Source organism: Loxodonta africana, chromosome 6 (assembly GCF_030014295.1).
Source record: "Loxodonta africana isolate mLoxAfr1 chromosome 6, mLoxAfr1.hap2, whole genome shotgun sequence".
In the NCBI taxonomy this organism is placed as follows: Eukaryota; Metazoa; Chordata; class Mammalia; order Proboscidea; family Elephantidae; genus Loxodonta; species Loxodonta africana.
In genome coordinates, this window is record NC_087347.1 from 17,817,896 (window position 1) to 17,844,376 (window position 26,481).

Sequence of the window (26,481 nt, forward strand, 5' to 3'; positions counted from 1 at the left end):
GTGGATCATAACAAATTACGGATAGCATTGCAAAGAATGGGAATTCCAGAACACTCAACTGAGCTCATGTGGAACTTGTACATTGACCAAGAGGCAGTCCTCTGAACAGAACATTGGAAATCAGGAAATGTTTTCCTTAAAGTTGTGTTCTTTCACTAATTCATTCTGTATGTTAAACAAATAATCTGAGAAACTGAACTGTATGGAGAAGAACATGGCATCAGGATTGGAGGAAAACTCATTAACAACCTGCCTTATGCAGATGACACAACCTTGCTTGCTGAAAGTGAAAAGGACTTGAAGCACTTAGTGACCAATATCAAAGACTACAGCCTCAGTATGGGTTACATCTTAACTTAAAGAAAACAAAAATTCTCACAACTGGAACAATAAGGAACAACTTGATAAATGGGGAAAGGATTGGAGTTGTCAACAATTTCATTATAATTGGATCCACAATCAACACCCATAGAAGCAAAAGTCAAGAAATCAAAGGACACATTGAATTGGATAAATCTGATGCAAATGACCTCTTTAAAGTTTTGAAAAGCAAAGATGCCACCTTGAAAACTAAGGTCCGTCTGACACAAGCCATGGTGTTTTCAATTGCGTCATATGCATGTGAAAGCTGGGCAAAGAATAAGGAAGCCTAAAGATGATTTGACACCTTTGAATTATGGTGTTGAGGAAGAATATCGAATATACCATGAAATGCCAAAAAAAATGAACATATTTGTCTTGAAAAACATATAGGTGAATTGCTCCTTAGAATCAAGAATTGTGCGACTCTGTCTCACATATTTTGGACCTGTTCTCAGAAGGAATCAATCCCTGGAGAAGTGCATCATTCTAGTAAAAGTAGGGTGTTAGTGAAAAAGAGGAAAACCCTCGAGGAGAACGATTGTTTCAGTACTGCAACAACAGGGCTCATGCTTAACAAGGGGATGGCTGAGGAGCAGGAAACTGCATTCCTTTCTGCACAGGATTGCGAGGAATTAGGGGCAAAATAATAACAGCTAAATAGAAAAACAACAACCTTACTTCTCCAAGCCTCCCTGGCCTTTATAACAGGGAGGAGAATAGGCGCTCCCTCACAGGATTGCTATGGGGATGGATTATTAGCACAATGCTAGGCACATAGAAGTCTGCTATTACTTTAGTCAGGAGGTAGAATTTAATCAAGGGTTTATGATGGATACAATCTGTGTAGGGTGAAAAGAAAGAAGGTTCCAGAACGGCGAGCAACCTGCGAACAAAACTAGAGGCAGAAATGAGATTCAGTGTAGGGAATATCTCTACCAAAATTTTCAATCTTTTTACCAATTGTACAAAGAAGATACAAAACTTATATAATGAATATTTTGTATATTTAACCAGGGGAAGAATACAGTTCCCCAATCCTGTCCCCTTCGAGATTCTTACTCAGTAGTAGGTCTAGAGAGAGACTTACAGGGTGGATATATGTCTGAATCGACTTCATGGCAATGGATTTAGGGAAATATAGCCAGAATGTTCCTTAGATTTAAGAGTGATGAGGCTTCATCTTGCTTTGTGTAGATATGTCATCAAAAGGGACCAATCTCTAGAGAAGAACATTATGTTTGGTAAAGAAAAGGATCAATGATAAAAAGGAAGACTGTCAAGAAGATGGATTGATGATTGTGAAGATGGCACAATACCGGGCAATGTTTCCTTCTGTTACATACAGGGTCACTATGGGTCAGAACTGATCCTAGGCACCTAATAATAACAACAAGGAGAGACTCAGAAACTGTATATGAAAAAACACTACACATTTGTGGGTCATGTAGGTTACACTAAGCCTACTATTCATAGCACTCTAGTTATTCTATGAATCTATGAAAACATTTTAACATATTTGTTTGATCCTAACTTTTTTAAGTTTAAGAAACTCAAAAAGTACTTCCACCACTACCATAGAAATCTCTAATACAGATCTTAAACAATGGTTTCCTTATTTCTTGTTTTTGTTGTTGTTGCTGTTAGGATCAGTTGGTTCCGAACAATTTCGACCCTTACAACAGAAGGAAACACTGCTCAATCCTGAGCCATCCTCAGAATTGTTGTTATGATCGAGCCCACTGTTGCAGTCTTGTGTCATCCTATCTCGTTGAGGGTCTTCCTCTTCTTCACTGACCCTCTACTTACCCAAGCATGATATCCTTCTCCAGGGACTGGTCCCTCATGTGACATGTACAAAGTGTGTGAGAGGAGCATTCTGGCTGTACTTCTTCTGAGACAAATTGGTTCATTCTTCTGGCAGTGCGTGGTATAATCAATATTCTTCGCCAGCTCTAACATTCAAAGATATCAATTGATTTTTGAACTTCAATCCTCATTGTCCAACTCTCGCTTGCATATGAGGCTTTTGAAAACACCATGGCTTGGGTCAGGAGCACCTTAATCTTTAATGTGACATGCTTGCTTTTTAACATTCTAAAGCAATCATTTGCAGGTAATTTGTGCAATGCAATGCAATGCAATGTAATGCAATGCAATGCAAGTGTCTTAGTGATCTAGTGCTCCCACAACAGAATACCACAAGTGGATAGCTTTAACAAAGAGAAATTTATTTCCTCATAGTAAGGTAGGCTAAAAGTCCAAATTCAAGGCGCCAGGTACAAGGGAAGGGTTCCTGTCTCTATCGGCTCTGGAAGAAGGTCCTTGTCCTCACTCTACCCATGGTCCAGGAGCTTCCCAGGCACAAGGACCCCAGGTCAAGACAACACACTCTGTTCTTGGTGTTGATTTCTTGGTGGTATGAGGTCCCCAACTCTCTGCTTGCTTCCCTTTCCTTTTATCTCTTGAGAGATAGAAAGGTGGTACAGGACACATCTCAGGGAAATTCCCTTTACCTTGGATCAGGGACTTGACCTGCATAAGGGTGGTGTTACAATCACACCCTAATCTTTTAACATAAAATTACTATCACAAAATGGAGGACAAACACAGAATAATGGTAATCATGGCCTAACCAAGTTGATAGATACATTTTTGGGGTTGACATAATTCAATCCATTACAGCATGTAAGAAAATGACACGAATGATGTAACTTCAAGTAAATACCAGACTATATTTAGACACAGACTCCCTCGCAGGCAAATCAATCCACTTACGTGAAATCCTTTCTAAGCTGTCTGTGGTATTTTCGAAGTCTCAGCATCTTCATAACTTGACCAAAAGCCTCTTTCACTGCTTGAAAACATTGTCTGTTATGAGTGATCAGAGATCTTTGAACAACTTCAAGGTACTCTAAGAATAAGGGAAAAAAAAAATACATTCAGTAATATTTAATTGTAACTATTTATAAAATAGAGTTCTTTCAAGTTTGCAACTTCCTCCATTTTATGACAAATTGAAGAAACTGAAAAATTTACAGATTTTCCCAGAATGCCAATAGAAGTAACTGGCAAACAGAGAATTATAACGATGCTCTGTACATCCTGATCTTTTAATGAACTGGGGCATGGTTTTACTCTTTAAACTAGATAGGTAGAAAGATCCCTCAAACTTACACATTTCAGAATTATTGGACCAGATGATACTCTAAGAAGGATATAGAAACCTGAACTTTTTATATTTGAAAAGTTCAAATATTTAAGGAAAATTATCTGGAATGTATCTCTTTTATTGGTGAGGTGGGTTGTTTTCTTTTTGAAAGAGAAACTTAAGTAGAAATTTTACACTTTATTCATTTTAATGAGAGCTTGTATGCAGAAGCACAAATTGCCACTGCAGAATTCTTATCCACTTTGAAAAATCCTAATGCCATTAACTATAAACAGTTTATCAGAAAGTCAGGTAAAACAAAAAGGAAACTTGTTGTCAAATCCGTTCTGACTTATAATGACCCTATGGGACAGTAGAGATGTCCCATAGAGTTTCCAAGGAGTACCTGGTGGATTCAAACTGACGGCCTTTGTTTGGGAACCATAGCTCTTAACCACTATGCCACCAGGATCAGGTAGCAGGAAAAAAAATTGAAAGGCAACTTCAAAACAGGTAAGTTTTGGAAGGAGCCAACATACTGGTATAGATGGAAGCACCATAGTGTCCCTCTACAGTAAAGACCTGACAAACTAAGTAAAACAGAGACAAATGTCAATTCTGTAACCCTAAGCATCAAATGAAGGGATAAAGAACTCAGTCAAGAACGAAATGGAATAAGAAACTAACAGAGAACATAGAGCTAGGAATGATATGTGCAGAGGTCCCCTACTAGCTAAAGCAGAATGAGGCCTCCATCTTGGACTAAAGAAGCTTCACATTGCTTCCAGCAGGAGATGGAACACCTGGTAACCAGGGATATATGCTTTCCCATCCCCCATCGTTCTGTCCCCTGCATAACCTTCCCGGCTTCATAGCTTGCTGCAGTAGCTCAATCAGCCAGGAAACACAGGGTCTGTACCACTTGGATTCACCCCACCCACATCAGAGACTGCCAGGCAGGGAGCATGGGAAAGCAGCTTCATGAAGCTCCCAGCAGGAGACAGAGCACCCGGTAACCAACAATATATACTTACCCACCCCCCCACACTTCTTATCTTTGCTCAGCTTCCTCTGCTTCCCGCTAGCTGCAGACTCTTGGCTGGGAGGCACTGCCTTAGTCCCCATGCCACTTGGATTCACTGCACCCACACTGGCAGCTCTCTGAGTACCATTTTTTGTTGCCGATGTTGCTTTTATTTGCTTCTTCTGGTTTGTTCCATGCCTCTCACCACCTTCCCCTGCTTTCTCTTGAACACCTGTCTCTATGTGCAATCTTTGCTTCTTTTTGAATCCTGTGAAGGGCTGCTTGACTGGGGAACTTCTCCCCCAGGCTGCACTGCCATGCTGGTGGGATCTCTGGTTTTTGTTTGTTTGTTTTATTTTGTTATGTTTTGTTTGTTTTGTTTTGTTTTTCTTTTTGTGGCTTGGGAGCCCGTTCTAGCCAGGCTGTACCATGAAACTTGGGAGCCACTATCCTTTTCAGCTAAGCCATGACAGTGGAATCCCTGCGGGGAATTTCTTTTCTCTTTTTTCCTTTTCATCTCTCTTCATTTCTTAGTTCCTCATCTCCCTATACTTACATTCTTTTCCTGTCTTCTGAATACCTGGTGGTATGTGACATCTCTACCCCTTCTAGAGATGGTGTACTGCATTTCCTGGGAGTCACTTCCCTTGTCTCCCATACACACCCTTGGAGACCCTAGGGACTTTGCCTTTTTATTTTTTATTTATTTATTATTCTGTTTTCCTTTTCCTTTTGTTTTTCTCCATTTATCAGTTTCTCATCTCTCCACTCCAATGGCCTGCTCCCTTAGCACTTTTTTTTTTTGCTCCTATTCTCTCTTCTCTCTCCCCTCTTTCCCACACCCATCTTAGTTCCAGACATATCAACCACACCCCTCCTTCCTTCCTACCTGCACCATGCACTGAACAGGAAACACTTGAGCAGCACAGGCATTGCCCAGCAGGAACTGCCCCAGACTGGTTCCCAGCCTGCCCTGTTGGCCCTAGTGCATGCCGCAAAAAACACATTCCAGCCCTTTCCCTTCAGCTGGAACTTGCTGAGTCATAGTTGAGCTAATGACCCTGCCCATTGGACAAGGAGGTGGAAAGTATCATGCCCACTGAGGAGCAAACAACGAAAACCTGCAGCCTGCCTGATCAGATGTAACTGAATAAAAGAAAGATGCAGGATGAAACGAACAAATATAACATCAATAAATGAAAGAAAAAAAATACTGACCCAAAGACAGCACATAATATCAAAAACCATACAAAAAAGAACAGAATTGCTGCAGTAGCTGTCCAAAATAAAACATCAGATGACTTTCCAGTAGCATAAAAGACACTAGAACTACCTGACAGGGAATTCAAACCTTTAATCTTCAGAGCTATCCAAGAGCTCAAGTAAAAAGAAGACAAAAATGAGAGAAAAAAATCAACAAGTTTATGGGAAAGGTAGAAAAAATCATGGAAAATAGAGACCCAAAAATCAAAGAATTCAGTAAAATAATAAAGGAACAAAATGACAAAGTAAATTCACAGCTAGAAATCATACAAAAACAACAATTAGAAATCCAAAATATAAACTACAATGTTTCAGAAATGGACTGTGTCACAGAAGGACTGAGGAGCAGGTCTGAAACAATGAAAGACGGGATCAGTGAAATTGAAAACAAACACTTGGCTACAACTCTGAGGAAAAATCAGAAGAATGAGAGAAAATGAAGAAACTCTGAGAATTATGTGGGATACAATCAAAAGCAAAAATTTCCAAGTGATTAAAGTTCCAGAACAGGGGGAGAGAAGGGAAGAAACAGAGAGGATCATTGAATAATTGCTGACAGAAAAATTCTCTAATATCATGAAAGATGAAAAGCTGGCTCTCCAAGAAGCTCAATGAACCCCATATTGGATAGACCCCCAAAAGAAATCAAAAAGCCATACAGTAATCACACTAACTAAAACCAAAGACAAAGATTGTACCAGCCAGAAACCAACGAAGGAAATATACTCTCAGGGACTATGTAAAACAGAAAGAATTACAACATGGAACCAGAGAGGTTAAACTGTAATGACCACAATGTCAGAACAATACAGAGAGGGAATAAACAGTATAAGTATAGAACTTTGTAATGGACAGGAAGGTATAGACTGATTCAAACCTGAGAATGTAAGGGTAAATCTCAAGGTAACAACAAAGAAAGTTTACAAACCTAGTCACCAGTATAAAGAAGAAAAACATAAACTCTCAGGAAAACCAAATCTACAAAAAAGAAAAAAAAAATCCACAAACAAAAGGACTTCAGCACAGGAGAGGAAGAAAAACAAAGAAAACATCAATACAACAAAAAGTGCTCTCAAAAATGACAGCAATAAACTCACACCTACCAATACATATAGTGAATGTAAATGGTCTAAACACACCAATAAAGAGGCACAGAGTGACAGAATGGATTAAAAAAAAATAATAATAAAGGATCCATCAATATGCTGTCTACAAGAGGTACACTTTAGAAAGAAAGATGTAAATTAATTAAAAAACAAAGTATGGAACAAATATATATCAAGCAAACAATTACCAAAAAAAGAGCAGGAGTGGCAATGCTAATCTCACATAAAATAGCATTTAAAACAAAATCCACCATGAAGGACAAAGAAGGTCACTATATAAATGATTAAAGGGACAGTTCATCCTGACCACAATGCCTTCAAGGTAGAAATTAACAACAAGAAGAGCAAGGAAAAAAGTTCAATTACTTGGAAACTGAATTAACACGTTGCTTAAAAACTACTCAGTAATAGAAGAAATCAGAGATGGATCAAAAAATTCAATCGAGAATGAAAACACACCATACCATATCCTTTTGGACACAGCAAAGGCTGTCATCTGAGGTCAATTTATAACAATACACACACACATCAAAAAAGAAGAAAGGGACGAAATCAAAATATTAGCTACACAACTCAAACAAAAATAAAGAGAACAGCAAAAGGAGCTCACAGCCACCACAAGAAAGGAAATAATAAAGATCAGAGCAGAAATAAATAAAACAGAGAATAGAAAAACAATAGAGGACAAAAACCAAAACCAAAAGTTGGTTCTTTGAATGGATCAACAAAATTGGCAAACCGCTTGCCAAACTAAACAAAGAAAAACAAGAAAGACACAAATAACCCAAAAAAGAGATGAAATGGGTAACGTTTTAACAGACCCAAAGGAAATAAAAAGGATTGTGACAGATTATTATGAAAAAGTATACTCTAACAAATTTGAAAAACTAGAGGAAATAGACAAATTCCTTGAAAAACACTACCTACCCAAAATAACACAAAATGATGTTGAAAATCAGAACAGACACATAACAGAGATTGAAAAAGTAACAAAAAAAAATCCAACAAATAAAAAGCCCTGACCCAGATGGTTTCACTGGAGAATTCTAGCAAACATTCAGAGAAGAGCTTACACCAGTACTACTCAAACTATTTCAGAACATAGAAAAGGAAGTGACACTTCCAAATTTATTCTATGAAGCCAGATAACCCTGATATCAAAACCAGGCAAAGACACCACACACACAGACAAAAGAATATTATAGACCAATAACCCTAATAAATATAAACCCAGGGTAGATGTAAAAATTCTCAACACAATTCTAGCCAATAGAATTCAGCATCATATAAATAAAATAACATAATAGATCACAACCAAGTAGGACTCAAACCAGTTATACAAGGACGATTCAACATTAGAGAATCAGTCAATGCTATCCACCACATAAATAAAAGGAAAGAAAACAATCACATGATCATCTCAATCAATGCACAGAAGGCAATTGAAAAACTCCTACACCCATTCCTGATAGACACAATCAGTAAAATAGGTAAAGTTAAGCAATGTCATACAACAATGTGTATACTAACTGTTTTATGAGAAACTAGTTTCTTCTTTAAACCTTCATCTAACGTACAATAAAGAAAAAAAAATGGGTATAGAATGGAAATTTCTCAACATAATAAAGAACATCTACACAAAATAAACAGTCAACACCATTCCTAATGGAGAGAGGGTGAAAACATTCACCTTGAGAACAGGAACAAGGATGGCCTTTATCAGTACTCCAATTTAGCATTGTGTTGGAAGTCCTAGCTAGAGCAACAAGGCGAGAAAAAGAAATCAAGTAAATCTAAACTGGTAACGAAGAAGTTAAACTGTCCCTCTTTAAGGATGATATCATCCTATACATAGAAAACACAAAGGACTCCAGGAGACAAATTCTGGATCTAACAGAAAGATGAAGCAGAGTAACAGAGTACAAGATAGACCCACAAAATCAGATGGATTCCTATACACCAATAAAGAGAATGATACAAAGGAAATCAGGAAAACAATACCATTTAAGATAGCCCTAAAAAATAAAATAGTTATGAATAAATCTAACCAGAGTGGGAAAAGACCTATACAAAGAAAACTACAAAACACTACAGCAAGAAACCAAAAAGAGATATACATAAATGGAAAAACATACCGTGTTTATGAACAGGTAGTCTTAACATGGTGAAAATGAAAATTTTACACAACGTGATTTACAAATACAAGGCAATCCTAACACAAATAACAGCAACATTATTTAAAGAGACAAAAAAATAAACATTAACTTTATATGGAAAGGGAAGAAGCCCTGGATAAGTAAAGCACTACTGAAGATGAAGAATGAAGTAGGAGGACTTGCACTACCTGACCTTAGAACCTACTATACAGCTACAGTAGTCAAAACAGCTTGGTACTGGTATGAAAACAGATATATTGGCCATTTGGAAAAGAATTGAGAACCCAAATGTAAATCCATCCACCTATGATCAACTGATCTTTGACAGGAGCACAAAGTCCAACAAATGGGGAAAATACAGTCTTTTTAACAAATGGTGCTGGCAAAACTGGATGTCCATCTGCAAAAAAATGAAACAGGATCCATACCTCACACCAGACACACACAAAAAATAATTCAAAATGGATCAATGACCTAAATATAAAGCCAAAATCTATAAAGTTCGTAGAAGAAAAAATAGAATCAACACTAGAGACCCTAATACATAGCATTAAGAGGATACAAACTGTAACCAATAACACACAAACTCTAGAATATAAGCTAGATTACTGGGATCTTCTAAAAATTAAAAACTTAATGCTCATCAAAAGACTTCACCAAAAGAGTAAAACAAGAAGCTACTGATTGGGAAACAGCTTTTGGCTGTTACAAATCGAAGGTCTAATTTCTAAAATATACAAGAAAATCCAACACTGTTACAAAAAAAAAAAAAAAATGACAAGCCTAATAAAAAATAGGCAAAAAAAAAGAACAGACATTTCACCAAAAAAAGACATTTGAGGGGCCAACAGATACATGAGGAAATGCTCGTTATCACTAGCCAGTGTTGTTGTTGTTGTTCCATGCCGTCCAGTTGATTCCGACTCATAGCGACCCCATGCACGACAGAACAAAACACTGCCCAGTCTTGAGCCATCCTTACAGTCATTGTGATGCTTGAGCTCATTGTTCAGCCACTGTGTCAGTTCACCTCCTTGAGGGTCTTCCTCTTTTCCACTGACCCTGTACTCTGCCAAGCATGATGTTCTTCTCCAGGAACTGATCCCTCCTGGCAACATGTCCAAAGTATGTAAGATGCAGTCTCGCCATCCTTGCTTCTAAGGAGCATTCTGGTTGTACTTCTTCCAAGACGGATCTGTTCGTTCTTTTGGCAGTCCATGATATATTCAATATTCTTTGCCAACACCACAATTCAAAGGGGTCAATTCTTCGGTCTTCCTTATGCATTGTCCACCTTGCACATGCATATGATGTGATTGAAAATACAATGGCTTGGATCAGGCGCACCTTAGTCTTCAAGGTGACATCTTTGCTCTTGAACACTTTGAAAAGGTCCTTTGCAGCAGATTTGCCCAATGCAATGCGTCTTTTGATTTCTTGACTGCTGCTTCCATGGCTGTTGATTTGGGATCCAAGTAAAAAGAAATCTTTGACAACTTCAATCTATTCTCCGTTTATCATGATGTTGCTCATTGGTCCAGTTGTGAGGATTTTTGTTTTCTTTAGTTGAGGTGCAATGCATACTGAAGGCTGTGGTCTTTGATCTTCATCAGTCAGTGCTTCAAATCCTCTTCACTTTCAGCAAACAAGGTTGTGTCATCGGTGTAATGCAGGTTGTTAACGAGTCTTTTTCCAATCCTGATGCCCTGTTCTTCATATAGTATAGCTTCTTGAATTATTTGCTCAGCATACAGATTGAATAGGTATGGTGAAAAAATACAACCCTCACACACACTTTTCCTGAATTTAAACCAATCAGTATTCCCTTGTTCTGTCTGAACAACTGCCTCTTGATCTATGTAAAGGTTCCTCATGAGCACAATTAAGTATTCTGGAATTCCCATTCTTTGTAATATTATCCATAATTTGTTAGGATCCACACAGTCCAATGCCTTTGCATAGTCAATAAAACACAGGTAAACATCCTTCTGGTGTTCTTTGCTTTCAGCCAGGATCTATCTGACATCAGCAATGATATCCCTGGTTCCACGTCCTTTTCTGAAACTGGCCTGAATTTGTGGCAGTTTCCTGTCAATATACTGCTGCAGCCATTTTTGAATGATCTTCAGGAAAATTTTGGTTGCATGTGATATTAATGATATTGTTCTATAATTTCCACATTCATTTGGATCACCTTTCTTGGGAATAGGCATAAATATGGATCTCTTCCAATCAGTTGGCCAGAAAGCTGTCTTCCATATTTCTTGGCATAGATGAGTGAGCACCTCCAGTGCTGTATCTGTTGAAACATCTCAATTGATATTCCATCAATTCCTGGAGCCTTGTTTTTCACCAATGGCTTCCGAGCAGCTTGGATTTCCTCCTTCAGTACCATCAGTTCCTGATCATATGCCACCTCTTGAAATGGTTGAACATCGACTAATTCTTTTTGGTACAATAACTCTGTGTATTCTTTCCATCTAGCCAGTAGAGAAATGCAAATCAAAGCATACTGAGTTATCATCGCATGTCAACATTACTGGCATAAACAAAAAAAAAAAAAACAGGAAATAACAGATGTTGGAAAGGCTGCTTGGAGATCAAAACTCTGATGCACTGATGGTGGAAATGCAAAATTGTACAACCATTTTGCAAAATGATACTCTCTTAGAGGGGTCGAAGCAGAAATACCATGTGATCCAGCAATCCCACTCCTAGAATACACCCTAGAGAAATAAGAGTTACCACACGAATAGGTAGATGCACACTCATATTCATTGCAGCATTGATCACAATAGTAAAAAGATCCAAAAAACCTAGATGCCCCAAAACAGGGGAAAGGATAAATGAACTATGGTGCATACACGCAATGGAGTATAATTCAATGATAAAGAACAATGATGAATCTGTGAATCATCTCATAACATGGATGAATCTGTAGGGCTCTATGCTGAGTGAAATAAGTCAATCAAAAAAGGACAAATATTATAGGAGACCACTACTGTAAAAACTCACAAAAATTTTACACACAAAATGAAACAATCTTTTATGGTTAATAGGGAGTTGGGGGGATGGAAAAACATTAAATAGGTAATAGATAAGTGGTAACTTTGGTGAAGGGTAAGACAGTACACAATAATGGGGATGCCAGAACAACTTATACAAGACAAGGTCATGGAAGCTCCATAGACACATCAAAACTCCCTGAGAGATCTAGGCGCCAAACTGAGGGCTGTGGGCACCAGGGTCTCAGGGAACATCCAGATTAATTGGCATAACACAGTTTATAAAGAAAATATTCTACATTCTACCTTGTGAGTAGCATCTGGGGTCTTAAATACTGTGAGAAACCATTCAAAGCACTCCACTGGTATCACCCCAACATGAGCAAGGGAGAAGGAAGAAAACTAAAGATATAAGAGAAATATCAGTCCAAAGTACTAATAGAACACATCTGCCATGGCCTCTACCAGACTGAGTCCAGTACAAATATATGGTGCCCTGCTACCACCACTGACTGCTCTGATTGGGGTGACAATACAGGGTATGGGACAGAGCTGGCGAAAAACTGTAAAACAAAATTCTAATTTGCAAGAGAAGACCAGGCTTACTGGCCTGTAGAGACTGGGGAAACTTTGAGAGTATGGTCCCCAGACATCTTTTAGCTCAATAACTAAATCTCTCCTGAGGTTCACTCTTCAGCCAAAAATTAGGCAGGTCCATAAAACAAACTGAGAGTAAAGGGGCACGAGAGCCCAGGGGCAAGGATGAGAAGGCAGAAATGGATAGGAAAGCTGGTAATAGGGAACGCAAGGTGGAGAAGGGAGCATGTTGACACATCATGGGATTGGTAACCTATGTCATAAAACAATATGCATACTACCTGTTTAATGAGAAACTAGTTTGTTCTCTAAACCTTCATCTAAAGTAAAAAAAAGTTAAAATATTAAAAAAGAATAGGTAAGTTTTATCATTTTTAAAAAAGATCTTTTTGTTAACTTTTTTGGAAAAAGCTAAATCATGAATTCTTTCATTATTAAATCAAAAGCTATGACTTATCACATCATGTCCACCAATTAAGAAGCTGTCGTCTATCATATAGCTGCAAATATGGATACAAACTACCAATGGTAGGTAGCATAGGAATCTCTCATGGACCCTATCTTACGGATAGGAAGATAGATTCAAGACCAGTTCTGTGATGCTGTGTTATTGGATGGACCATGCTTGATTAGTAATCACTAATGTACAGATGCTTTTGTTGTTTTATATATATGTATATATATATATGTATATACATATATATATACATATATATAAAATACATATAGACATATATATGCAGATATGTGCCATAAAAACCAAACTTGTTACCGCCATGTTGATTCCTACTCATGGTGACCTCATATGTGTCAAAGTAGAACTGTGCTCCATAGGGTTCTCAGTGACTGATTTTTCGGAAGTACATTGCCAGACTTTGTTTCCAAGATGTCTCAGCATGGACTTGAACATCCGACCTTTCATTATCAGCCCAGATTGTTAACCATTTTTGCCACCCAGTGACTCCCAGATATAGATGGACTTACCGTAAAAATTAGCTTTTGCTTGCATCGGTGCACTGCTGCCCACTGCTGCAGCAAACAGGTCAGGGTGTTTTATTCTCGACCACACTGCAAGGGAGCCACCGTAAGAGCAGCCAAATGCAACCCATTTATTTTTGGTGAGTCCCACTTTTTCTGCTATTTTAATTCGGAAGTTCACAATGTCAGCCAAGGCTTGCCTGCTGCTGAGGTAGTGGAGGCTGGCAGTACTCACATTTCTACAATGAAAGCATAAAAACACTCTGTGACAACAAAGCAGAGAATGTGTGGCTTAATATCAGCTTTACTATAAAGTAAAAATGAATAGTATGAAAAGATATTGAATATTTACATCAGGTCCAACTTGAAATTTCAGTTAGCATGATCTGGTTGACAGTGACAAAGAAATGCTGGAACTAACAATAATTGCTATCATTTGTCTCATTTTAGTTATTTTATTTCTTCTTGTTGCCACTCTGAAGGAGCTTCAACTGCCTATCACTACCCATATAATTTCTACCTTTGCATTCCAATCACCAGTAATTATCAATGCTGCCTTATTGCACGTTTGATCACTTTTGGAATGTGAAAGTTGGAAACAAAGCTGAAGGATCTGTAGTTGGAAAATATGACCTTGGTAATAGAAACAAAGCTGGAGATTGCATAAAGGAATTTTGCAAGACCAATAAATTCTTCATTGCAAATATCTCTTTCAACCAACATAAATGGTGAGTATACAGGTGGACCATGCCAAACAGAATACATAGGAATCAAATCAACTACATCTGTGGAAAGAGACAATGAAAAACTCAGTATCATCAGTCAGAGCAAGGTCAGGAGCTGACTGAGAATCAGACCATGAATTGCTCAAATGCCAGTTAGATTTGAATCTGAGGGAAATGAGAACAAGTAGATGAAAGCCAAAGTACAACCTTGAGTATATCCCACCTGAATTTAGAGACCATCTCAAGGATAGATTTCACATGTTGAACACTAATGACGAAAGACCAGACGAGTTATGGAATGACATCAGGGATATCATACATGAACAAAGCAAGAGGTAATTAAAAAGAAAACAGAAAAGACCAAAATTGATGTCAGAAGAGATTCTGAAATTTGTTCTTAAATGTCCAGTAGCTAAAGCAAAGGGAAGAAATTATGAAATAAAAGAGATGAGTGGAAGATTTTAAAAAATGCTCGAGAAGACAAAGTATTATAATTACACTTGCAAAGACCTGGAGTTAGAAAACAAAAAGAAAGAACACGTTTAACATTTCTCAAGCTGAAAGAAGTGAAGAAAAAATTCAAGCCTTGAGTTACAATGCTGAAGAATTGTACAGGGAAAATATTGAATGACACCGGAAGCATCAAAAGAAGATGGAAGGAATACGAAGAATCAATATACCAAAAATAATTGGCCGAGATTCAACCATAAACACATACAAACTCCCTGAGGAACCGAATTGCTGGGCTGAACGATATGGGGACCATGGTCTCCAGAAACATCTAGCTTAACTGACATAACACAGCTTATAAAGAAAATGTACTACAGTCTATTTTGGCATTCAGCCTCAGAGGTCTTAAAAGCCTGTGAGTGGCCACCTAGGATGCTCCACTGGTCTCACTCATTCAGGAGCAAGGAAGAATGAAGAAAACTAAAGACACAAGGGAAATACTAATCCAAAGGACTAATGGACCACATCTACCATGGCCTCCACCAGAATGAGTCCAGTAGAACTAGATGGTTACCAGCTACCTCCACTGACTGCTCTGACAGGGATCACAATAGAGGGTCCTGGACAGAGCTGGAAAAAAATATACAACAAAATTTTAATTCAAAAAGAAAGACCAGACTTGCTGGCCTGACAGAGAATGAAGAAACTCTGAGAATATGGCCCCTGGACCCATTTTCAGCTGAGTAATGCAGTCACTCCTTAGGTTCACCATTCAGCCAAAGATTGGACAAGCCCATTAAACAAAATGAGAGGCGGAGCCAAGATGGCAGAATAGACAGATGCTCCTGGTGAGACCTCTTTACAACAAAGACGCAGAAAAACAAATGAAATGAATATATTTATGATAAGCTGGGAGCCCGGAGCATCAAAGGCAAGCTTAGAAAACAAACTGATTGGCAAGGGGAGGTAGAGACGGTTCAGAAGCAGAGAGGAGTTACCGGACCTGAATCGCAGGGAGCCCTCAGGCACCATTCCCAGAGCTGCTGTGGGTTGGTACTAGCATTTTGTTGCAGTTTCCTCAGGGAGGCCACACAGCCCACTCACACCTTCGGAACCAGAGAAGAACGGAGCTCACAAGAAAAGCTAAGTACTTGCGTGTATTTTACCACACCCCCCAACCCCCAAGGTGGCTTCAGTGGTTGGATTCCCTGGGCCTGAGATAGGCCCTGTTGAGCACCTGGGGCCATCCTCCCAGCCAAGAAGAAAGCAAAAAATTGGAATTGGGGAGATAGATAATTTCCCAGCTCCACTAACCAAGGGAGCTCAGGACACAAGTGACAACTGTCCAGGCATAAATGGTCCATGGACTTTGAGTACCTTTTCCGTTTGATGTTTGACTTTGCTTTGCCTATTAAACAGAATCTTCACCTACCCACATCAGGGGCTTACGGACTGGTAGCTCCACCCAGGTCACCCCGCCATCCTTGATAGGGGCCCAAGGATAGCTAGTACCTCTCAGTCCTTACAACCAAAAACATTGGGTGCCCATGGTCTCTCCGCAGAACCCACCCACTTGTACGCTCTAGGGAACAGGTACATGCTTCCCTCAGAGACACATGGGGGCTGATTCCCAGCTCCCTGTCTTGTTCACAGTGTGACGCCCTGCTGCAACCACATACCGGTACCTACACCAATCACCGCTGCCCCTCTAAGACTGTAGGACAGAGCCTGTAGGACACACTTGGTGATCATCTACCTGGATAGCTGAGATGAATTCATACAAGAAAAGTGAATGGACTCCTAGGCTGAAGTATCTGGTAACAGCTCCAGCGATCTGGGGACAGGATGTCAGAACTCCAAAGGCAAAAATAATCAAGCTAGCTCACTCAAGCAACTCATTTGGGCATATCAAAACAAAACAAAGCAAGAAGCTACGACACAGTAAGCAAACACAAAATAAACTGATACAATAACTTATAGATGGCTCGGAGACAAAAGTCAATATCAAGTCACATAAAGAAACAGACCATGATCATCTCAACAGGCTCTCAAAACAAAGAATGCACGGGTCTTCTACGTGAAAGTGTATTCCTGTATTTACCAGAGGTAGAATAAAAAGATTAAAATACAGAACCCTTCCAGACATCAGGAAGGAAATGAGGTAATGTGCAGAACAAGCCAAGGAACACACAGATAAAGCAACTGAAGAAATTAGGAAAATTATTCAGGAACATAACGAAAAATTTAATAAGCTGGAAAAATCCATAGACAGCAATTAGAAATTCAGAAGACTAACAATAAAATTACAGAAGGAGACAACTCAATAGAAAGTCAGAGGAGCAGAATTGAGCAAGTGGAAGAGAGAATTTGTGAACTTGAAGATAAATCACTTGGCACTAATATAATTTGAAGAAAAAGCAGATAAAAAGAATTTTAAAACAATGAAGAAAACTTAAGAATCATGAGGGACTCCATCGAGAGAAACAACCTACGAGTGATTGGAGTAACAGCACAGGGAGGGGTAACAGAACGTATAGAGAGAGTTGTTGTAGATTTGCTGGCAGAAAATTTCCCTGATATTGTGAAAGATGAGAAGATATCTATCCAAGATGCTCATCGAACTCCACATAATGTAGATCTTAAAAGAAAGCCACCAAGATATATAATCAAGCTTGCCAAAACCAAAGATAAAGAGAGAATTTGAAGAGCAGCTAGGGATAAATGAAAAGTTACCTACAAAGGAGAGTCGACAAGAATAAGCTCGGACTACTCGGCAGAAACCACTCAGGCAAGAAGGCAATGGGATGACTTATTTTAAAAACTGAAGAAAAAATATTGGCAGCCAAGAAACATATATCTAGCAAAACTGTCTCTTAAATACGAAGATGAAATTAGGACATTTCCAGATAAACAGAAGTTTAGGGAAATCTTAAAAACCAAACAAAAAATACGAGAAATACTAAAGAGGGTTCTTTGGTTAGAATGTCAGGAATATCAGGTATCAACCCAAGACTAGAACACTGGGCAGAGTAACCAGAAGTCAACCCAGACAGGGAAATCAAAAAAACAAAGCAAGTTAAAAAAAAAAAAAGCTCGAAACAGGGTGACAGTGATGTTATTATGTAAAAGAAGACATGTATTCATAGATCTTCCATATGGAAGATAAGGTGATACAAATAAATAAAAATCAGATTTAAATTTAGAAAAATAGGGGAAAGAATAAGAACTACAAAGGAGACAAACTGTCCTACACATCAAAATAAAATACAAGAAAATAATAGAGAATTAGCAGAAACAAAATCAACAACAAGGAATATCAGGAAAGGACAATAAAATCTACTCAGCATGTAAAATGAAGTGGGAAAAAGAAAATGTCAAGAACACACACAAAAAGACATTGAAATGATAGCACTAAATTCATACCTATTCATAATAATGCTAAATGTAAATGGACTAAAAACACCAATAAAGAGACAGAGTGGCAGAATGGATTAAAAAATATGATCTGTTTATCTGCTTCCTACAAGAGAAACACCTTAGACTTAGAGACACAAACTAAAACTCAAAGGATGGAAAATATATATATAGCAAGCAAACAACAATCAAAAAAGAGCAGGAGTGGCACTATTAATTTCTGACAAATACACTTTAAAGCTAAATCCATCATTAAGGATAAAGAAGGACACTATATAATGATTAAAGGGACAATATACCAAGAAGATATAACCATATTAAATATTTATGCACCCAATCACAGGGCAGTAAGATACATAAAACAAACTCTATCAGCATTGAAAAGTGAGATAGACAGCTCCACAATAATAAGAGGAGACTTCAACAAACCACTTTTGGTGAAGGACAGGACAACCAGAAAGAAGTTCTATAAAGACATGGAAGATCTAAATGCCACAATCAACCACCTTGACCTCATAGACATACACAGCACACTCCATCCAACAGCAACCAAGTATACTTTCTTTTCTATTCCACATGGAACATTCTCTAGAATAGACCACATATTAGGTTATAAAGCAAGCCTTAGCAGAATTCAAAACATTAAAATATTACAAAGCATCGTCACTGAGCATAAGGACATAAAAGTAGAAATCAATAACAGAAAAAGCAGGGAAAAGAAATAAAAAACTAGGAAACTGAACAATGTCCTGCTCAAAAAAGACTGGATTATAGAAGTCATTAAGGATGGAATAAAGATATTCATAGACTCCAATGGTAATGAAAACACTTCATAACAGAACTTTTGGGAAACAATGAAAGCAGTGCTCAGAGGTCGATTTCTTTAAATAAATGCACAGATACAAAAAAAGGAAAGGGCCAAAATCAAAGAATTCTCCTTACAACTTGAACAAATAGAGAGCAACAAAAGAAACCCTCAGGCACCAGAAGAAAAGAAATAATAAAAATTAGGGTAGAACTAAATGAAATAGAGAACAGAAAAACAAATGAGAGAATTAACAAGAACAAAAGCTGGTTCTCTGAAAAGATCCACAAAATTGAAAAACCATTACACAAACTGACAAAATAAATACAGAAGAGGAAGCAAATAACCTGAATAGGAAAGGAGATGGGTGATATTAAAACAGACCCAACTGAAATTAAAAGAATCCTATCAGATTGCCATGAAAAATTGTACTCTAAGAAATTTGAAAACCTTGAAGAAATAGATAAATTCCTAGAAACACACCACCTACCTAAACTAACACAAACAGAGGTAGAACACTAAATAGACCCATAACAAAGGAAGAGATTGAAAAGGTAATCAAGAAAACCAAAACAAACCCAATGCCATCGAGTTGATTCCTACTAATCAAGAAACTTCCAAGAAAAAAAAGCCCTGGCCTGGATGCTTCACTGAGGAGTTCTACCAGACTTTCAGAGAAGAGTTAACACCACTACTACTAAAGGTATTTCAGAGCATACAAAAGGACGGAATACTACCAAATTTATTCTATGAAGCCACGATGTCCTTGATACCAAAACCAGGTAAAGATACCACTAAAAAAGAAAATTACACATCTATATTCCTCATGAACTTATATGCACAAAACCTCAACAAAATTCTAGCCAATAGAATTCAATGACATATTAAAAAAATAATTCACCATGACCAAGTGGGATTCATACCAGGTATGCAGGGATGGTTCAACATTAGAAAAACAGTTAAAGTAACCCACCACATAAATAAAACAAAAGACAAGAACTACATCATTTTATCTATTGATGCAGAAAAGGCATTTGACAATGTTCAACACCCATTCACGATAAAAACTCTCAGCAAAATAGGAATTGAAGGAAAATTCCTCAACATAATAAAGGGCATTTATACAAAGCCAATAGCCCACATCATCCTAAATGGAGAGAGCCTGAAAGCATTCGTGCTGAGATTGGGAACCAGACAAGGATGCCCTTTATCACTGCTCTTATTCAACATCGTGCTGGAGGTCTTATCCAGTGAAAATAGGCTAGATAAAGAAATAAAAGACATGCAGATTGGCAAAGAAGAAGTAAAATTTTCTCTATGTGAATCCCAAAGAAAAATACTGAAACTAATAGAAGAGTTCAGCAGAGTATCCTGATACAAGACAGACATACAAAAATGAGTTGGATTCCTCTACACCAACAAAAAAAACATTGAAGAGGAAATCACCAAATCCATACCATTTACAGTAGACCTCAAGAAGTTAAAATACTTAGGAATAAATCTTACCAGAGATATAAAAGACTTATTCAAGGAAAACTACAAAATATGTCTGCAAGAATCCAAGAAAGACCCACCTAAGTGGAAAAACATACTTGCTCATGGATAGGAAGACTTATTACAAAAATGTCTATTCTACCAAAAGCAATCTACATTTAATGCAATTCTGATCCAAATTCCAATGACATTTTTTGATTAGTTTGAGAAACAAATCACCAACTTCATATGGAAGGGAAAGAGGCTACAGATATGCAAAGCATTACTGAAAAAAAAAACAAAGTGGGGGCCTTACTCTACCTGATTTTAGAACCTATTATACTGCCACAGTAGTCAAAACAGCCTGGTACTGGTACAACAACAGATACATAGACTAACGGAACAGAACTGAGAATCTAGACATGAACCCATCCACATATGAGCAGTCGATATTTGACAAAGGCCCCAAAACAGTTAAATGGGGGAAAAGACAGTCTTTTTAACAAACGCTGCCAGCATAACTAGATATCTATATGCAAAAAAAATGAAACAAGGCCATACCTCACTCCATGCACAAAAACGAGCTCAAAATGGATCAAAGACCTAAATATAAAATCTAAAATGATAAAGATCAGGGAAGAAAAAATAGGGACAATGTTAGGAGCCCTAATACATGGCATAAACAGCATACGCAACATTACTAACAATGCAGAAGAAAAACTAGATAACTGGGAGCTCCTCAAAATCAAACACCTATGCTCATCCAAAGGCTTCAACAAAAGAGTAAAAAGGTTACCTAAAGACTGGGAAAAAGTTTTTAGCTATGACATTTCCGATCAGCCCCTGATCTCTAAAATCTACATGACACTGCCAAAACTAAACTATAAAAAGACAAATAACCCAATTAAAAATGGGTAAAAAATATGAACAGACACTTTACTAAAGATGACATCCATGTAGCTAACAGTTACATGAGAAAATGCTCTCGATCATCAGCCATTAGAGAAATGCAAATCAAAACTACAATGAGATTCCTTCTCACTCCAACAAGGCTGGCATTAATCCAAAAAACACAAAATAGTAAATGTTGAAGAGGCTGTGGAGAGATTAGAACACTTATACACTGCTGGTGGGAATGTCAAATGGTACAACTACTTTGGAAATTGATTTGATGCTTCCTTAAAAAGCTAGAAATAGAACTACCATAGGATCCAGCAATCCCACTCCTTGGAATATATCCTAGAGTAATAAGAGCCTTTACACAAACAGATATATGCACAGCTGTGTCCATTGGTGTTGTAGTGGTTAAGTGGTATGGCTGCTAACCAAAGCGTCGGCAGTTCAAATCCACCAGGCACTCCTTAGAAACTTTATGGGGCAGTTCTACTCTGTCCTATGGGGTCACTAGGAGTCCAAATCAACTCGATGGCACTGGGTTTTTTTCTTTTTTTGGTTGTCCATTGCAGCACTGTTTACAATAGAAAAAGATGGAAGCAACGAAAGTGCCCATCAAAGGATGAATGGAAAAATAAATTATGGTATATTCACACAATGGAATACTACGCATTGATAAAGAACAGTGACGAATCTGTGAAACATTTCATAACAAGGAAGAATCTGGAAGGCATTATGCTGAGTGAAATTAGTTAGAGGCAAAATGACAAATATTGTATAAGACCACTATTATAAGAAATCAAGAAATAGTTAAAACAGAGAAAAAAATATTCTTTGTTGGTTGCTGGGGGGGGGGAGGGAGGGTGGGAGAGGGGTATTCACTAATTAAATACTAGATAAGAACAACTTTAGGTGACAGGAAAGATAACACACAATCCAGGCAAGGTCAGCACAACTGGACTAAACCTAAAGCAAAGACGTTTCCTGAATAAACTGAATGCTTCAAAGGCCAGTGTAGCAGGGGTGGGGGTTTGGGGACCATGGTTTGAGGAGACACCTAAGTCAATTGGCATAATAAAAATCTATTAAGAAAACATTCTGCATCCCACTTTGGAGAGTGGTGTCTGGGGTCTTAAACACTAGCAAGCGGCCATCTAAGATGTATCAATTGGTTTCAACCTACCTGGGTCAAAGAAGAATGAAGAACACCAAGGACACAAGGTAATTATGAGGCCAAGAGAAAGAAAGGGCCGCATACACCAGAGACTACATCAGCCTGAAACCGGAAGAGCTAGATGGTGCCCGACTACAACCTATGACTGCCTTGACAGGGAACACAATAGAGAAGCCCTGAGGCAGCAGGAGGGCAGTAGTATGCAGATCCCAAGTTTTGGTAAAAATACCAGACTTAATGGTCTGACTGAGGCTAGAAGGATCCCTGTTGGCCTAGGACAGGAACCATTCCCAAAGCCAACTTTTCAGACAGGGATTGGACTGGACAACGGGTTGGAGAGGGATGCTGGTGACGAGGGAGCTTCTTTGATCTGGGGGACATTTGAGACTGTGTTGCCCTCTCCTCCCTGGAGGGGAGATGATTGGGCAGAGGGGCTTAGAATCTGGCTAAATGGACACAAAAAGAGAGAGTGGAGGGAGTAAGTGGGCTGTTTCATTAAGGTGTGAGCCCTTGGGAGAATGTAGCAAGGTGTATATAAGATTTGTGGAGAGACTGACTTGATTTGTAAACTTTCACTTAAGCACAATAAAATAAAACAAAAATAATGTAAATAGTTTTTAAAAAACGGGACTAAAGGGCACACCAGGCAAGGAGCAAGGACTAGAAGACATAAGGGAACAAGAAAAGAGGTAATAGGAGAAAAAAAGAAAAAGATTTCAAAGGATTCTAGAGGACAAAGTAAATTATTATAACGACATGTGGAAAGCCCTGGACATAGAAAACCAAAAGGAAAGAACTCAGCATTTTCAAAGCTGTAAGAACTGAACAAAAAATTCAAGCCTTGAGTTGGGGTTTTGAAGTTTTCTACAAGGAAAATATCAAACAACACAGGAACCATCAAAAGAAGTTGGAAGGAATACACAGAGTCAGTAAACCAAAAAGAACTGGCTGACGTTCAACCATTTTGGAAGGTAGCATATGATCAAGAACTGACGGTACTGAGAAAGAGTTTCATGCTGCACTAAAGGCATTTGTGAAAAATAAGTCTCCAGGAATTGAAAGAACACCAGTTGAGATATTTCAACAAAAGGATGCAGCGCTGGGAGAGCTAATTTGTCTATACCAAGAAATTTGGAAGATAGCTACCTGGTCAACGGACTGGAAGTGATCCATATTTATACCTATTTCCAAGAAAGGTGATCCAACTGAATGTGGAAATTATCAAACAATATCACTAATATCACATGCAAGTAAAATTTGGCTGAAGATCATTGAAAAGTGGCTACGGCAGCATATCAATAGGTAACTGCCAGAACTTCAAGCCAGATAAAGAAGAGGACTTGGAAACAGTGATAAGGTACCCCTGACCCAAGTCGTGGTGTTTTCAATCTGCTCGTATGCATGTGAAGGCTGGAAAATGAATAAGTAATACCGAAGAATTGACACCTTTGCATTGTGGTGTTGGCAAAAAACACTGAATATACCATGGACTACCAAAAGAACGAACTAATCTGTCTTGGAAGACGTACAACTAGACTGCTTCTTAGAAGAAATGATAGTGAGACTATCTCTCGCATACTTTGGACATGTTGTCAGGAGGGAAAAATTCCTAGAGAAGGATATCATGCTTTGTAAAATACAGGGTAAGCAGACAAGGGAAGACCCTCAATGAGATTGTTTCACACAGTGGCTGCAACAATAGGCTCGAGCATAGTAATGATTGTGAGGAAGGTATAGGACCGGGTGGTGTTTCCTTCTGTTGTATATAGGGTCAATATGAGTTGGAACCAACTCACTGGCACCTAGTAACAGCAAATACCCATATGATCTCATTTCTTCATTCACCAAACTGAACCACAACTATCACATTATTACCCTGACTCAGAGAGGAGCCTGGTTTTGAAAGGGCTTAAATATCTGTGATTTAATTATTAGCAAAGCTTTACAAAAACACATATTAAATTGTACTGATGCTGTTTTCCATCCTTTCTCCTTTTCTGCTACCTGTAGACAAAGCACTATTTAAACCTAAGGTTCTCAGTCATAAGAAAACTAAATAAAATTTTGAAATTTATTTTTCAATGATGTATCTTTCATAGTATGGTTTCATACACACCTGGGATTTTTTAATCCTTATTGCTAAAAAATAATTCTCCCACCACCCACCCCCACATGACGTTATAACTAGCTGATTATGAATTTAACACTGGACAAAAGACAAAGAATATTCACAAAAAGGAACACAAACGGTCAGCAAATATTTGAAAATGATTAGCCTTTTCTATTATCAAAGTAACATAAATATGAGTATTTTTCCGCTCCTAACAAACTGGCAAGATTTATTTTAGTACTCAGTGTTGGCATGCATGTGATGAGACAGGCTCTATCCTGTACCACTTGTGGAAGTATGGACTGGTAGAATCATTCAGAAAGCAATTTGTCCTCATGTAATAAGTATGTCAAGAGGCAAAATGTTTATGTTGGCTCAGCATTTCTACTAAGAAGCTACAGCAGAACCTGTTAATTTTCCCCTTATATTTACTTTCCCTTTTATCTTTATGTAATCAGAGCCCTGGATTTCGCCTGGGCACATGGCTGCCCAGAATAAACACTCTGTATCCTAGCCACCCTTCCAGCCAGATGTGGACTTACTGTTTAAGATCAAGGCAATGGGATATAACTGGAAATATGTAGATAGGATTTATGGGAATACTCTATCATAGATTTCACCCCACTTTGTAAAAGCAAATTCTCAGATCCTTTTTTTTTTAGACTCTCTCCCAAATTGCTCACCCAGTGTCCAAATTCTATTGTAGTTTCTTTCCAATGCCCATCTTACTGAAATATACCCAAAAATGAAATATACCACATGAAGTTAATTTAGATAGCAAACAAGTTATTTGCTACAGTTATTTGCTAAAACAGAAGTTATTCCATTCTTGAACAGCAATTTACTGCCTTTGACGAATTAGTAAAGAAATCTTAGACTTAAAACTCTTTGTAGACTACCACAGCGTCATCAATACAAGTGTTCAAGTCAAAGTTTCTAATGAAAAAATGTAGAACTGATGGAATTATTGGAGTGTCACCTCACTACCAAAAGTTAAGTTGACATGCAATTCAAAAATCATATTTTTGGAGTCATTGTTAGACAGAAGCCTATGAAACCTTCAGTAATTATTAGTCTGTCATGATAAAAGTTACCACTTTGACTCATAAAAAATGTATCACGTTACTGACACTAATCTCGTTCTCAGGCTTATAAGAGGCAATACTTCTTATTTTAACGAAAATAAAAGATGCTGACATTACATTGGAATTTTCAGAACCTTTCAAGAACTTTTTAAACTTCATTCTGTTTGCTTGACTTCATATAATGAATAATTTATAATTTTAAGCAAGTAAGTTAAAAGTATATCTTTTTATTGGGTGAAAAAAAAATAGTAGGAGGCAAGAATAAGCTATTAAGGAAAAACAGTTATCATTCTTGTTTCGTGTTCTGCCACTGCAGGCTGAAATTTAATATTATATGCAGTTATGTTTGTTGAGTGGTTTTTACAAAATGGTCACCACTTTTCCATGAGGGGGATAACTTTCATGGTATAAAATTCTATTGGAGTAGAAAAAAAAAAAGAAGTATGCCATTTTCTTTAAACATGTTCAGGAAAATAACAGTTTCAAAAAGAAAACATAGTACATGAGGAATACATTTTTCTAAAGGAAATTTCACAAGAATCTTTTTATCAAGAACGTTGTTCCTAACCCCAACCTCTACGTACAGTTTTTCTTTCTTATCATTTGAATTTTCAAATATTCAGCTTCTTCAAAGAGGAGCATATTTAGAGTTAACATTGCCTAAATGAAAAAGATAGAGAAAAGCAACCACAATGAGAACAAGCACAAAAA

At 37.8% G+C, this 26,481-nt stretch overlaps 1 protein-coding gene across 1 annotated transcript in view; it reads right to left on the minus strand.

Annotated features, from left to right (window-relative positions):
* The window catches only part of LOC135231564 (putative serine protease K12H4.7), a 65,428-nt gene that overhangs the window by 33,165 nt on the left and 5,782 nt on the right, over window positions 1–26,481 (minus strand). Inside the window, exons 3-4 of the mRNA XM_064287391.1 lie at window positions 13,647–13,879; window positions 3,139–3,274 (exon numbers count right to left, since the gene is read on the minus strand). Of these exons, the coding sequence (XP_064143461.1) occupies window positions 3,139–3,274; window positions 13,647–13,879 (369 nt within the window). The remainder of the gene's footprint in view (window positions 1–3,138; window positions 3,275–13,646; window positions 13,880–26,481) is intronic.